At 42.9% G+C, this 15,763-nt stretch overlaps 1 protein-coding gene across 5 annotated transcripts in view; it reads right to left on the minus strand.

The window, feature by feature from the left end:
• Nucleotides 1-472: 472 nt before the first annotated feature.
• The window catches only part of LOC128696966 (gamma-aminobutyric acid receptor alpha-like), a 94,153-nt gene continuing 78,862 nt past the window's right edge, over nucleotides 473-15,763 (minus strand). The window contains exons 8-14 of one of the 5 annotated variants that reach the window (XM_070095106.1): nucleotides 15,261-15,343; nucleotides 13,610-13,747; nucleotides 8,817-8,969; nucleotides 7,889-8,022; nucleotides 6,237-6,332; nucleotides 3,371-3,616; nucleotides 473-2,004 (exon numbers count right to left, since the gene is read on the minus strand). In XM_070095106.1, coding sequence (XP_069951207.1) covers nucleotides 1,813-2,004; nucleotides 3,371-3,616; nucleotides 6,237-6,332; nucleotides 7,889-8,022; nucleotides 8,817-8,969; nucleotides 13,610-13,747; nucleotides 15,261-15,343 — 1,042 coding nt within the window. In that variant the 3' untranslated portion in view covers nucleotides 473-1,812. The remainder of the gene's footprint in view (nucleotides 2,005-3,370; nucleotides 3,617-6,236; nucleotides 6,333-7,888; nucleotides 8,023-8,816; nucleotides 8,970-13,609; nucleotides 13,748-15,260; nucleotides 15,344-15,763) is intronic. The other 4 variants (XM_070095109.1, XM_070095105.1, XM_070095108.1 and 1 more) reach the window with 4 other exon arrangements.

The raw sequence follows: 15,763 nt of genomic DNA on the forward strand, positions 1-15,763 counted from the left end.
TAATAATGTTAATAATAATAATCATAGGTCAAAGTAATGGAAGCTGGCTCCGTGCAAAGTTTTAAGAATAGGTATGACAAAACTAAGATAATATCCAAAGATCGAGAGAAGAAAGGTACAATGTACACTAGTTGGGGGGGTTGGGGGTATTTTACCCCGCGTAGGTGATCTCCAGATGTTTTTCCCAAGGGGATTTTCTAAAGTGCTTCTCCTAGGTGCTTCCCCCAGGTGTTCCCCGCCAGGTATTGCCCACAAGCGTTCCCCCTGAGGGGTGGGGGTGAGTTCAACTTGGTGTTCTTCCCAGGTGCTCCCCAAGTCGCCACCCAGGTGTTTCTTGAGGTGTTCTGTCAGGTGTTTCCTCCCATGTACTTCCACCTCCCAGGTGTTCTTTACCCCCGAGGTCACTCAAGAAAAAAAAACAATGATATATACAAATTTTTGGATATATTTATTAAATGCGATACATATACACACACACACACACACACACACACACACACACACACACACACACACACACACACACACACACACACACACACACACACACACACACATATATATATATATATATATATATATATATATATATATATATATATATATATATATATATATATATATATATATATATATATATATATATATATGAAAATTGCTAATGATTGTAACAAATTGATACTGTTGACTTTGTTAAAAGAACTGAATAACCGAGCAGACCTGGAGGTGGGTGCCATTGTATGGTGCCACTGTATTGTGCCACTGCATTGTGCCATTGTATGGTGCCACTGTATTGTGCCACCGTATTGTGCCATTGTATGGTGCCACTGTATTGTGCCACCGTATTGTGCCATTGTATGGTGCCACTGTATTGTGCCACTGTATTGTGCCACTACACGGTGCCACTCTGTGGTGCCACGACATGGTGCCACTGTATGGTGCCACTGTATGAAGCCACGGCGCCAAGAATGCAAAATATTTCTAGTATTTTAGGCATTATAGCTGCCTACAAACACACCATTACCAAACACTAACATCCACATACAGGAAATGATATCAAGTTATCGGTAATAATAACTTACTACACTGACTACTGAATGATATATGGGGAATATTTTTTACTAAAAATAATAATATTCTTATATTAAAATTCCATAAATCAGAGAGAAAAATCGTAGCTTTACACGTGAATCCTCTTTGTCGTAGTTTTGTAGACCTACTGTCTACACTGGGTCTACAGTTTATTGGAAGAGTAGAAGTAGACAAAGTAGCAGACGGATATGAGAGGTAGACATCGCTCGGTCTTTAGCGTGTGCATAACAAGCTTGCAGCTTGATCCTCGTCCAGGGTGTCCACAACAAGTTAAGCGTGTAAGAGAGTTCTTGCAGTCTTGTGTTGTTATATTCTTATCCACATAATCGACATACAGTTGAACAGATTGAGCAAGAAACATTATGAATTTCAATAGCGGTTAAAATACGAATAACCATTGACTAGTCAATGGTTCGAGTCGGGCAGAAATGCCGTCTTAAGCTTCTGTTTCCTTCGTGCGGGTTATTGGGGTACTGTGCCTTTTTGTTTTTTTAACAATGGTTAAAATAATTACATAATGGATATAGGCATCCGACAATTGTAAATTGTGCGGCTTTAATCGATAATAACCCAACAAAGTCAAATATTGTGACTTGATTCTTCCTGGTTCTGAAGATAACGCGATTAGCGTAGTGCACTGTGAGTGTACGTGTGTTGTAGGGTGTAGAGGATAAAAGAAAATATTAGCAGAAGAACAGGTATACAGAGATGGTGCTGTGTTTAGCGTGTGTAGGATAGATAAGTGTACCAGTAGACCAAGTTAATGCAGAGGAATGATACCGGGAATAACACACGGGATACCTCGTCGATGTGGGACACGGAGTTCATTTGCTCTACCTTGAGGCGGCTTGTCCCTCCTTCCTGCTGTTGCTGCTGCTCCTGCTGCTGCTGTTGCTGCTCTACAGCAGCGTCCTGGTAAGGGAGAAGAAGGTGGGAAGTTAGACAAGCTCACCCGCTGATCTTCAACTCCCTCTTAATCTATATTCTAGATCCTCTCTACAATCATGTACTGCTGGATATCACGACACTTGCTCTATATGAATCACGTGCCCTGATCCTGATGTTACATTTTACAAGCCAGTATAATTTGCATAAATTAACAATGCCCAGCCTTGCATTATTAATCTCTCACATCACGATGATAAATCAAACACACGTACAACACTTGGGTATATTTACTGTGGAAATGCTTCGCCACACAGTGGCTTGCTTAGTCCAAAACGAAGAGTGGAGACCAGAAGGATGATGCCACTGTGTAGCGAAACGTTTCCACAATATCCTCAAGTGTTGCACATGTATCTAATATATCAACTTGTCGGTTCTCTGGACCATTTATCTGCATACACAACAAATTACTCAATAAAATGAGGGTCACCTCCCGTTGTCCTCTACACAACACTAGGACGCAATCACTGACTGGTAAACACAGAGTCAGCTGTGTTTACTGTCTGGAGAACAGCTATAGTGCCAAATCAAAAGTTAATAATACTTATTCTTAAAATATTTTTTTGCTATTTAGATACGGGGAAACTAGACAATAGTGCTTTAGTGAGGCATTTATACTATAGAAAAGATGGGGTGATAAGAGAGGCAAAATATCCAAAAGATTTCAAGAAGAAAAAGGAACAATACCGTTACTGGAACAATACCGTGACTGGAACAATACCGTGACTGGAACAATACACAAATAACCCGCACATATGAGAAACTTATGACGGCGTTTCTATCATGTGGGGTTCGAACACGTGGATAGGGTAAAGAAATACTTACGTAGGCTGGTAGTACGTATAATTATAACGGTAAGTATTTGTAGGCGCCAAACAGCCGGTGACCTGCCTCCTTGCTCTCTCTCGTAAGACTAACTAACCCCAGTACCCATATGTGAGGGGGGTGTTTGAAATACTGCTGTGGTCAGCAACAATATACAGACAGTGATTCACGCAGAGACGGTTGGTAGTGAGTCATCTACTGGTACACTGGTTACTGGTAACTGGTTACTAGGAACTGGTACTACTACTGAGATTTCGGTCCGACTTAGACCATTAACTAGTCGCTCTGTGTGACTAGTTAATGGTCCAAGTCGGACCGAAACGTCGTTATAGGTTTCTATCTCCTATGTGCTGGTTACATGTCTATTCACGGAGAAATTTCAACAATTCTCCTCGAAGCCTTTTTAGGAATCTCCTTTACCGAGGCTATGGGTCCCCACAGTTGCTAATAAGGAATCAGTTTCTTACCATCGCTTCTGGGCCGTAAAAGACAATTATCTCCAACTCACAGTGGGACTGCAGCAGGAGTGACGGAGGTGTTGCCTGCTGCGTCGCCTGCAGAGCTGCGTCAGGTTGGAGAGGGAGCTCCACGGTGGACCAGGTATGGAGGTGCTGCCTGCAGCGCTGCCTGGAGGCAGAGCTGGACGCCAGGGTAGAGGAGAAGCCCGTGGCAGGTTGCCCACACCGTTCGGTCCGGATTTGATCAGGTTGCTTTCTCTCAACCCCAGAGACAACACCGTGCACGCTACCACGGTCTGGGGGGAGGGGGGTATAGAGGCTGTTATTTGATTGTCTACTTGTCTACTTGATTGTCTACTTGATTGTCTACTTGTCTACTTGATTGTCTAAGTGATTGTCTACTTGTCTACTTGTCTACTTGATTGTCTAAGTGATTGTCTACTTGTCTACTTGATTGTCTACTTGTCTACTTGATTGTCTACTTGTCTACTTGATTGTCTACTTGTCTACTTGATTGTCTAAGTGATTGTCTACTTGTCTACTTGATTGTCTACTTGTCTACTTGATTGTCTACTTGTCTACTTGATTGTCTACTTGTCTACTCGATTGTCCATCTGTTCAAATGAAGGTTTACTCGATTATGTATTTGATTGTCTATTTCAATGTCTGTTAGACTGTCTACTTGTCTACTTGATCTACTTAATCCTATTCTTGATTATCTACTTGATAGTCTATCTGCCTGTCTAGTCGAGTATCTATTGAATGTCTATTTAATTGTTTACCTGACTAGATGTATTTGACTCTGAATTTCATTGTCTGTTCGATTATCTATTTGACCGTGCAAGTGACTGTCTACCTAACTGTCTACTTGACTGTCTATTTGACTGTTTACCTAACTGTCTACTTCGCTGTGCAAGTGACTGCCTACCTAACTGTTTACTTGACTGTTTACCTAACTGTCTACTTTGCTGTGCAAGTGACTATCTACCTAACTGTCTATTTGACTGTCTACCTGTCTACTTCACTGTGCAAGTAACTGTCTAACTGTCTGCTTGACTGTCTACCTAACTGTCTGCTTCACTGTGCAAGTGACTATCTACTTAAATGTCTACTTGACTGTCTACTTGACTGTCTAACTGTTTAATCGACAGCATAGTTGAAAACTACAAGAAAACAGTGAGGGTCATAAAAATAAGTCACCTTGACTTTACTGGGTTATCCTCGGCTAAATATATTCAATATTGTTTTTATTTATCTGTTCCCCTTCTTTACAGGTGAGTAGGAGGTGGTGGAGGGTTGGCCACTGATGTGGGTACTCAAAAAATGTGTTTACTTCTCTCCCCTAGTATCACACTGCTTTGGTTTCCACTCATATATAAGATTTTGTTGGGATTTTTAACCCGGGAGGGTTAGCCACTCAGGATAACCCAAGAAAGTCAGTGCGTCATCGAGGACTGTCTTATTTCCACTCTGGTCCTTCAATCTTGTCCCCCAGGATGCTACCTATACCAATCAACTAACCCAGGTACCTACTTGCTTGCTAGGTGAACAGGGACATGTGGAAGGGAGCACGTCCAGTGTTTCCACCCTTGCCTGGGATCGAACCACGGACGCTCAGCGTGTGAAACGAGAGCTGTGAACTGTGTCTACCAGGCCACGGGCCACCTGCCCTAAAACCATTACTAGCTTTGGTTCCTAAACCAAATAATATACTTTTTTATGTGTCCATAAAGTCTTTGTGCTGGCCTAGATTTTTACGACTTAATCGCCGCGAATTCGATCCCCACCCGTGGTATGGTTTGTTTATAATCTTGTATTTTTGAGTTTTATAAAATGATTTATCTCGTTAAAATATTTATTAAAATACTTTCACTTATTACTCTAAACTGTGTTAAAGTATAATCTTTCCATTAGAAAAATATAGAGCTCAGTGGTAGAGCTCCAGACTGCCAGGTGAAAGTCTTCATGTCCCGTGGCTTGGTTGGCAACGCACTCTCCTCACACACTGAGTGTCCGTGGTTCGATCCCCGGCACGAATGGAAACATTGGGTATGTTTCCTTACACCTGCTGTCCCTACTCCCCTAGCAGTAAGCAGGTACCTGGGTATTAGTGGGCTGTTGTGTGGGTGGCATCCTGGGGGACAAGATGTAAAGACCACAATGGAAATAAGACAGACAGTCCTTGATGACGCACTGACTTTCTTGGGTTATCCTGGGTGGTTAACCCTCCGGGGTTAAAAATCCCAACACAATCTAATCGTCACCAAAAGTTCCGCAAGATGTTTTAGTTATGGCTGAAGTATGTTAACAATTCGTTTTCTTTCAAAGTCAATACATATGTGTAAGAAAATGGGTAAGCTGGAGGATACACTATTTGTACTTAAGATAAGATACGATACATAAGATTTTGTTGGGTTTTTAGTCCTGGGGGGTTAGCCACCCAGGATAACCCAAGAAAGTCAGTGCGACATTGAGGACAGACTGTCTTATTACCACTGGGGTCCTTCACAAAGACCCCAATGGAAATAAAACATGTAGACCGGTTTTTAAGTCTTACCTGGGGAAAATAAGCAAGTAAGTTTATTCAGGTACAGGTACACATTAATACACTTACATAAATTATCATACATAGCAGCATATGTGTGTGGATTACTTAGGAATAACCCCAAAAAGTCAAAGTGACTTATTTCCACTGGGGTTCTTGGTGGACTTGTGTTTTGGTTTCAGTGAGGTTATCAAAGATAAAGATAAAGGTTTCTTTCTTTGTAAAAGTTACAATGTATACTTACAGTTTTTGTTTTCTAAGTACAAAGAAAGCCACTATTATGCCGGGGCATTTCGGGCAAAGGTTACAAAGGTTACACTGTTTTAACATTTCGTGAGTAACACCCACACGAAATATCCCCACCACCTCACCTTCGCTTCCTCTTCTTCCTCCTCTTCCTTGTCTTCTCTCTCCGTGAGGTACACTTCGCCTGACCCGACCTTCGTGAAGATGTGCACGAAAGCGAACTGGAAGATACGAAGCATTACAGACATGTAATTAAATAATCATATGAATATAACAATGATGCAGAAATACCTACTGTGTAAGCGAAACGTTACGGAATAAAGATACCTAACTGCTGCACATATGTCTTACCTGTCATAATGTATAGTAATATGATAATATTCAAGTGAAAGGTATACTGGTGTGTTTGTCATGGTGTTCTTGGTGAATGTGAGGTGGTCAGGCTTGATGCCAGGGAGGGGTTGATTACTCCAGTTCCCTAGAGCAAGAGCCCTTCTCCTGCTTCAAGGTACCTATTGAAGGGGTAACTAGACGCTAGAACTACCTCATTGATCACCTGGAGTTGATGTGAGTTCTAATTCAACTTAAAACTTAGTCATAATTATGGGATAGTAAAGATAGTGATACGAAAATGCAGTAGGCCTACATATATATTTACATTTGAACTAAATTTAATGTTAATTATTATTTAAAATATAAATACATTTTTTTTGAGGTTGTGGGTTGGAGATCACTTGTTTGTTGTAATACCACCGGCTAACTCATGCATATTTTCTGTACCATTATGTTGCTGGAAGGTGCGTTCATTCTTATGTACATTTTCGCCTTGGCGACGATACGGTGTGGAGGTATTACCACATTTAATCTTTTTACATGCTAACCTCTGTCTTCACAAACATTCCTTAAACAGAAACTGGTGCTTTGTTGACATAATGACCTCTGTTTCCACAAGTCAGTCCCTGTACAAGAGTTTGCGTTCCTCTTCTGATTACTGGCCTGTGTTGCCTCACAAACTGGACTCTGAGTTGGAGTCACTACACTTCCTGACATACTAGATTCTGTTACAAGCTGGTCCCTGAGCAGGACGCTGCGTTCATCTGACATACTGGCTTCTGTTACTTTACAAGCTGGTCCCTGAGCAGAAGTAACTACATACAAATTAGTCCCTGAGCAGGAGTAACCAGGAGCAAACTAGTCTCTGAGCAAGAAGGGACCGTACACATCCTCATATGCTGGCATCTGTACCTTCTCCACATCATGTTCCTTCTTGCCAGTTGGCCTCTTACACGTGTTCTGTCCTCGCTGAGTGAACTTCTGCCAGGGACTCTTTTCCTTGGCAGAAGTTTCTTATATATGGGGTTTGTTTGTGTATTGTTCCAGTCACTGTAATGTGCCTTTTACTTATTTTTGCACAGGTGGCTCAGTTAGGCTCGTCTATCCTTCCATTACCATTCTAGCCAGACATACGGCTTTATCCATCCATTACAAGATGTACAGAAATTTTCCAATTTTATGTTGTACATTATTTCCATGCCTTATTAAGGTTTCATATTCCTTTTTTATTCTTTCTTATATTGACTAGGAACACTTGATATCTTTGTACACAGAATACATTGATAGTAGAAAGAGGTGATTAGTTAGCATATTGAATACTGAAAGTATGAGAGAGAGAGAAAGAGAGAGAGAGAGAGAGAGAGAGAGAGAGAGAGAGAGAGAGAGAGAGAGAGAGAGAGAGAGAGAGAGAGAGAGAGAGAGAGAGAGAGAGAGAGAGACTCACCTCGATGATGGTGGCGAAGATAAATCCGTAGGAGAGCCAGACGAAGAGGTCGAGGGCCGTGGAGTAGGATACCTTAGGTAGGTCCTTGCGAGCCTCCAGTCCCAGGAAGGTCATCGTCAGGACGGTGGTGATGCCTGCCGCACAGAGGCTAGTGTGTTGACTGCTGTACTGACGAGAAACAGGTGTGTGTGTATACTCACCTAATTGTACTCACCTAATTGTGGTTGCAGGGGTCGAGAAATACTGTAGAAATACTTCCTAACATCCCTTTGACTCGTCTGAGTCTTCAGCATTCCAATTATGATCCCTTGTTTCTGTGTCCCCTCTCTGGAACATCCTGTCTCTGTCCACCTTATCTATTCCACGCAGTATTTTGTATGTCGTTATCATGTCTCCCCTACCCCTTCTTTGTGTGTGTGTGTGTGTGTGTGTGTGTGTGTGTGTGTGTGTGTGTGTGTGTGTGTGTGTGTGTGTGTGTGTGTGTGTGTGTGTGTGTGTGTGTGTGTGTGTGTGTGTGTGTGTGTGTGTGTGTGTGTACAGTGTCAGTAAAGAGGAATGTGTTTCTCAGTGTCAATGGAAGGCGAGCAGACGTTGTTGTCAAGGCCAGTGTTTTGTCGGCAAGTATTGTGTATTATGGTAGAAATAGTTCGCTCTATCTGATCAATCGATTACAATCAGTGGTCTTAAAATGGATCCTTGTGGCACTCCACTCAAATTACATAGTTACTCACTGCATTTTTACTTAACCCCTTCCCCACCCTTTCCCGTTTCTCTCTCTCTCTCTCTCTCTCTCTCTCTCTCTCTCTCTCTCTCTCTCTCTCTCTCTCTCTCTCTCTCTCTCTCTCTCTCTCTCTCTCTCTCTCTCTCTCTCTCTCTCTCTCTCTCTCTCTCTCTCTCTCTCTCTCTCTCTCTCTCTCTCTCTACTCACCTAGGGAGATGCGGTCCGAGGTAGCCTCACGGTTGAGCCAGAAAGACACCCAGGAGAGCACCACCAGCAACATGCACGGACCGTACACCTGGATCAAGAAGTTTCCCATATGTCGCTGCAGGTAGAAGCTAGCCAGCAAGGTGGAGAACTCTCCTGGCGGGACCATACCGGCGGTGGGAGAGGGAAGAGCAGGGAGCCGCCAAAGCCAGTTATTGTGGTGGTACAAGAGTGGAGGGATCGGCAGTAGTAGTAGCGGTTGCAGCACAGATTGTGGTGACCACCAAACAGGCCGAGGTGGCAGGTTTCAGAAGTTATGGGCACATTCAACCATCGTCCAGGAAATGGCGAGCACAGGAAGAACATGCAATGAATAATAGTTACAAACATCGGAAGTAAACATGCTTAACATGTGCAGCAGTCGAGATGAGGAGACAATACTACTCAGCAACAGTCAGTATTTGCTCACTTATTTTATGAAAACGTGCTATATATCATTCACGATTAACCCGCATTACGGAAAGAAAACTTTAAACGAAGGAAGAACACTGCAGCAGGCCTACTGGCCCATACTACGTAAAGTCCTATTTTTGGAAGGATCGAAATGACAGCTAAAGTTTACTCTCTAAATTGCTGAATAATATTGAATTGTTCCGTCCACTGTATTGTGGCTTAGTCTCCATGAACACACCAATAAAATTAAAATCTTTGCCATACTGGCTCACACAGCTTTTGGCATCGATTATCTACGACCCTGCGTCCTCGGCATGTCATTGGCCTGTTGTGTTATGCTGGTCCAAGGAAACTAATTTACGTCAGTGTTACAAAGAGGCATCAAGTAAGGGTGGCTGTTAGGTAATCATGAGGTATCCCCGTCTTTGAAATGCTGTCTACATATTTTAACATCTGCTACGAGCTGTAATATCTTCGTAATGGTTACTACAAGGAACGTTACTTCTGTAATGACTGCTATATCATCACAGATATACGTTAAGTCGATAAACAAGGGGCTGGAGAGAAATGGTATAAAATACCTACTCGATGGAAAAATTCTGCTGTAAAATGCGATCCTTTATCGACATCGTTTCGTCCACACAGTGGGCTTTGTAAAATAAAAGGACACAAGTGCAACTAATGTGACATTTATTGTGGCAACGTTTCGCTCTCCAGGAGCTTTATCAAGCCATGGCTTGATAAAGCTCCTGGAGAGCGAAACGTTGCCACAATAAATGTCACATTAGTTGCACTTGTGTCCTTTTACTTTACATATTGTCGGTAATTCTACCAACTTTATTACAGTGGGCTTTGTCTAGTCATAAACAGATCAGATCAGCCTGTGATAATCTGTTCGTGTCAACAGAGCCTCGCATTTTACCGCATTGATGTCTCTTTTCCATTCCAGAGGTTACTGAAGAAAAGAAAGTTGCAGGGCAAGCATTTATTTTGACAACGTTTTTATAAAACTATCAAGAGCAATATAGAGCGAAACTTTGTCCCAATAAAAGTCTGTGCCACACCATTCTCTTCCCTTCAGTACTGACTGCAATACACAGTTATATCCAAACATGGAAGGATATGAGAGAAAGAGGACAAGAGAAAGCCCCGGGGTCAACATCGGGGCTAAGTCAACGACGACAGTACAACATAAGAAAAAAAACCCAAAAAATATATGAGCCGATATAATGTCTCACGTGTTTTTTTCAGCCAAGAAAACACGACTTTCTGTACAGACTTAGCGTGTTGAAGGCAGACTTGTTGTGATGGCTTCCTATAGCGTAACTTGCACAGCGGCCTGGGACCTTACCCAAGGCGACTCGGTCAGAAGTATCCTCGCGATTGATCCAGAAGGCGACCCAGGAGAGGACAGTGACGAGGATACAGGGAGCATACACCTGAAGGATGAAGTATCCCATACGGCGCCGCAGGTAGAAGGAGGCCAGTAAAGTGGAGTAGCTGCCTGGTGTGGAGGACACACGACACTCGATATACTATGTGCCTTGTTTCTTGGATGTAGTCTGGGACATTTATTCGCGTTGATGAGGTTACCAGAGACTGTTGGGCATCCTCGGAAATTTTTAGGTTCACTGGGTGACGGCACTACTCATCCTGTGAGTGCCACTCATCCTGTGAGTGCCACTCATTCTGTGAGTGCCACTCATCCTGTGAGTGCCACTCAGCCTGTGAGATTGTCACTCTGCTTGTGAGTGCCACTCAGCCTGTGAGTGCCACTCAGCCTGTGAATATCACTCATCCTGTGAGTGTCACTCATTCTGTGAGTGTCATCCTGTGAGTGCCACTTATCCTGTGAGTGCCACTTATCCTGTGAGTGCCACTCAGCCTGTGAGTGCCACTTATTCTGTAAGTGCCACTCATCCTGTGAGTGCCACTCATCCTGTGAGTGCCACTCATCCTGTGAGTGCCACTCATCCTGTGAGTGCCACTCAGCCTGTGAGATTGCCACTCTGCTTGTGAGTGCTACTCAGCCTGTGAGTGCCACTCAGCCTGTGAGTGCCACTCAGCCTGTTAATATCACTCATTCTGTGAGTGTCATCCTGTGAGTGCCACTTATCCTGTGAGTGCCACTCAGCCTGTGAGTGCCACTTATTCTGTGAGTGCCACTCAGCCTGTGAATACCACTCAGCCTGTGAGTGCCACTCATCCTGTGAGTGAACATGCCCCCAAAATGCAACAGAAATGGTTGACAACCCACAATTTGGAGAAGAAACCTAGCATTACCTGTCACCACCTAGCATTACCTGTCACCACCTAGCATTACCTGTCACCACCTAGCATTACCTGTCACCACCTAGCATTACCTGCCACCATCTAATATTACCTGTCACCACCTAGCATTACCTGTCACCACCTAGCATTACCTGCCACCATCTAATATTACCTGTCACCACCTAGCACTACCTGTTACCACCTAGTATTATCTGTTAGCACTTAGTATTACCTGTCACCACCTGGTATTACCTGTCACCACCTAGTATTACCTGTCACCACCTGGTATTACCTGTCATCACCTAGCATTACCTGTCACCACCTAGTATTACCTGCCACCACCTAGTATTACCTGTTACCACCTAGTATTACCTGCCACTACCTAGTATTACCTGCCACCACCTAGTATTACCTGCCACCACCTAGTATTACCTGCCACCACCTACTATTGCCTGTCACCACCTAATATTACATACCATCACCTAGTATTACCTGCCACCACCTACTATTGCCTGTCACCACCTAATATTACATACCATCACCTAGTATTACCTGCCACCACCTAGTACTACCTATCACCACCTAGTATTACCTGCCAGTAATACTACAATATTATTGCAGAACCGCAATCTACCATGTTGCAACCCTTGAAACATTGCACAGTTCCTGACTGGGTGATTTCGTTGCTCAGGTTTGCAACTAGTCCCTCCAGGGACTAGTTACAAGGAATACAGCTGAAGGGATTTCAGGCATCCCCAGTTGTACACGGGCAGTGAAACTTCTCTGTATATTTTCTAGCTTAGTAAACTCACTTCAGCCTGGAGAGAACAAGTGTCTTGAGGAGTGTCATCATTGGGTCAGCATCTTCTGCATTGAAAGTTCTAGCTATCCCACGTATCTGTATATATATATAGATATTTTTATATAGAGATATATAGAGATATATATAGAGAGAGAGAGAGAGAGAGAGAGAGAGAGAGAGAGAGAGAGAGAGAGAGAGAGAGAGAGAATTTAATTTAGTACCTATAGGCTTGTACTGGATATTAAAGTATTCCTAGCAGAAGGTGAAAAGTCTTTAAACCCAGTTAACAAATCATTTCCGACAGGAGAATGCATGTCTGTTGACTGTCACTCGCGGCTGTCTCGACAGAAAGTTTAACTGAATCTGGGATCACGGGACTAAAAATTCACTCATGTTATCCTTGTGATTATACACTCAAGACACCTCCAAAAAGACAAGGTTTCTACTGCCTCACCGGTGCTCTTCGCACCTACTCCTAGGTTGAGGGACTGATTACCTCATCTTCTGTATATAGTTCTACTGTCTTCAAGTTATGTCCTGGAATTTGTATTGGTAAAGCCACTGGATGGCGAAACGTGTACAATAAAGATACCCATATGTTGCATATGTGTCTTAATTTCATCTTGTCGGTATTATATACCACTCTTGCACAACTCTCACAGTGGTGGACCAACATATGAAGCCAGGAGAGCAGTAACAGGAAGAGCTAGCTGCCCACATCACCACAGAGATGTAATCCAGGTGAGGTTCACTATACAATGCAGTGGCTATCACTGCATGCAGGCTTGGGACCGAACTCCCTACAGCTAAGTAAGCGTGCCGCAGATAGCCCACGCTTATTAAAGAACTGGAACATACACAAATAACTCGCACATAGAAGAGAAAAAGCTTATATAAGACATTTACATAAGAACATAAGAACATAAGAAAGGAGGAACACTGCAGCAGGCCTGTTGGCCCATACTAGGCAGGTCCTTTGCAATTCATCCCAATTACAAAACATTTGCCGACTTGGACAATTTACAAGTCACACTCACGCTTATTTATATCTGTACATTGTACCAGCATTGTACTGTACATTGTTCCAGCATTGTACCTTCATGGGAAATAGCAAGTACCACCTAGTGTCACCAACCACCACCCAGCACCAATCTACTAGCAGCTACACTGTGAAAAAACAAGCCAGACACTCTAGCAACAAGACTTCACTGGATTATCTTAAGTAAATTCCCCTCCGGGTTAAAAAAAAAAACGAGCACCAAGTACTCACCTGCGCGTCTGGTAGTGTTCTCGAAGCCAGATGGAGTAGCGATGAGATCGAACTGGGAGAGCATGAGATCGGGAGCTATGACGATGCGACGGTCCTCGTTCCACCTGTACATCACGTCTCTCGTAGTGTAGGCGACTGCTGAGCCAGAGACGCAGGGAGAGATGAAGGTAGAAGTCAAACTGGGTTATCAACACACAAATATCCTAGACAGACACGTTTGCGGGTACTAATACATTTATTGAGGAGACGTTTCATCTCGTTGTTCGAGATAATGGAGTTGAACTCTTTCTTCAAACTGAGGGACTGACCACCTCAGAACTACGTTTTCAAGACTGAGGGATTGATCACATCAAACTTTACCTCTCCATTGGTCCTGCTGTCTCTAGGTCACTTTAGAATACGTTTCGTTCGCCAGGGGTTTCTTTAGGACTGAAGAATATTGAAGAACTCTCAGTGAGTGAAACGTATCCCCAGTACATGTCTCAATACCAGTCATTGTTACATGCATGCAGGCCCAGATTGAAGCTCAGGGGCCTCCGCCTGCGGGAGGGCCTCCAGGGGCTGCATCCCAGGGACCTCCACCAGCTGGAGGGCCTCCAGGTGCTGCAGCCCAGAGGCCTCCACCAGCTGGAGGGCCTCCAGGCACTGCAGCCCAGGGGTATCCACCAGCTGGAGGGCCTCCAGGTGCTGCAGCCCAGGGGCCTCACAGTACCTGTAGCCCAGGGGCCTCACAGTACCTGTAGCTCAGGGACCTCACAGTACCTGTAGCCCAGGGGCCTACGAAATCTTAATCCGGCTGTGCATGATGTATGTAAAGATGAATGTTAGAGTAATGTATGTGCAATTATTGGCACATACAGTTGTCCTCTGGTCATTGATATATTGATATTCCAGACTTTGAGTTTCCGTGCGATACCCTGAGAAAACCTCCTGGGGCCTTCTACAAGCTTGAAACAACGGAAGGAGAGAAGGTAAGAACATATATATATATATATATATATATATATATATATATATATATATATATATATATATATATATATATATATATATATATATATATATATATATATATATATATATATATATATATGCAATAAGATCACAGTAAACATGTGATTTCAAAATATGCAAAACAACCACTCTGAAAGAATAGAGAAATTCCAAGCGCTTTCGTGACTACTCACTACTCGTGAGTAGTCACGAAAGCGCTTGGAATTTCTCTATTCTTTCAGAGTGGTTGTTTTGCATATATATATATATATATATATATATATATATATATATATATATATATATATATATATATATATATATATATATATATATATATATATATATATATATATATATATATATATATATATATAAAGAGAGAGAGAGAGAGACAGACAGATAGACAGACAGACGGAGAGAGACAGTGACAGAGAGAGACAGACAGAGAGACAGACAGACAGAAAGACAGAAAGACAGAGACAGACAGACAGAGACAAAAAGACAAAGATAAAGACATAGAGACAGAGTGAGCCACAGCTCAAGTAACATAACACAAGGTTACATTAGCAAATTGATATTAAACATACCACACTCAACACTCCATGTCTTAGAGCTACCGGGTTACCTTTGCTGAGAAGTGTTAGAGAGTACTCACAGGAGCCGAGTTTGAGAGGGCAGCGCTGAGTATCCATGGGGAAGTTATTCAGGTTCATAGGACAGTTAGCGTTGATGGTGAGTCTGTGGGAGGGAAGAGTGTTCGATCATCCTGGGTAGTCACACCACTAAGCATATACAACCACAACATCTTCAGGTCAAAAAATGACCCTTGTACTGGTGGTGACCTGCTTAATAAAAAAACGAAAAATCCATCTGTCAATAATTACTAAATTAAGCAAGGATACCCACTCATCAGTTAACAGAACACTAGCTGGAGTGAAATCGGTCCTGGGACCGAAAGGAATCGAAATCCGATGGCTGAAACGTCTTCAATAAAGGTGTCCAAAGTGAAGGCGTTTATATCTATTTCCCTGGTGTTGTCGACAGTCATTTGTCTCACTACGGCAAGATAGTATTTGTTGACACACTGCTCACCAAGATTTAACTCCCTTATTCTTTACCTGGATCAGTAGAGTATTCCACTGTTTACCTGGATCAGTA

This window comes from Cherax quadricarinatus, chromosome 49 (genome assembly GCF_038502225.1).
Source record: "Cherax quadricarinatus isolate ZL_2023a chromosome 49, ASM3850222v1, whole genome shotgun sequence".
Classification (NCBI taxonomy): Eukaryota; Metazoa; Arthropoda; class Malacostraca; order Decapoda; family Parastacidae; genus Cherax; species Cherax quadricarinatus.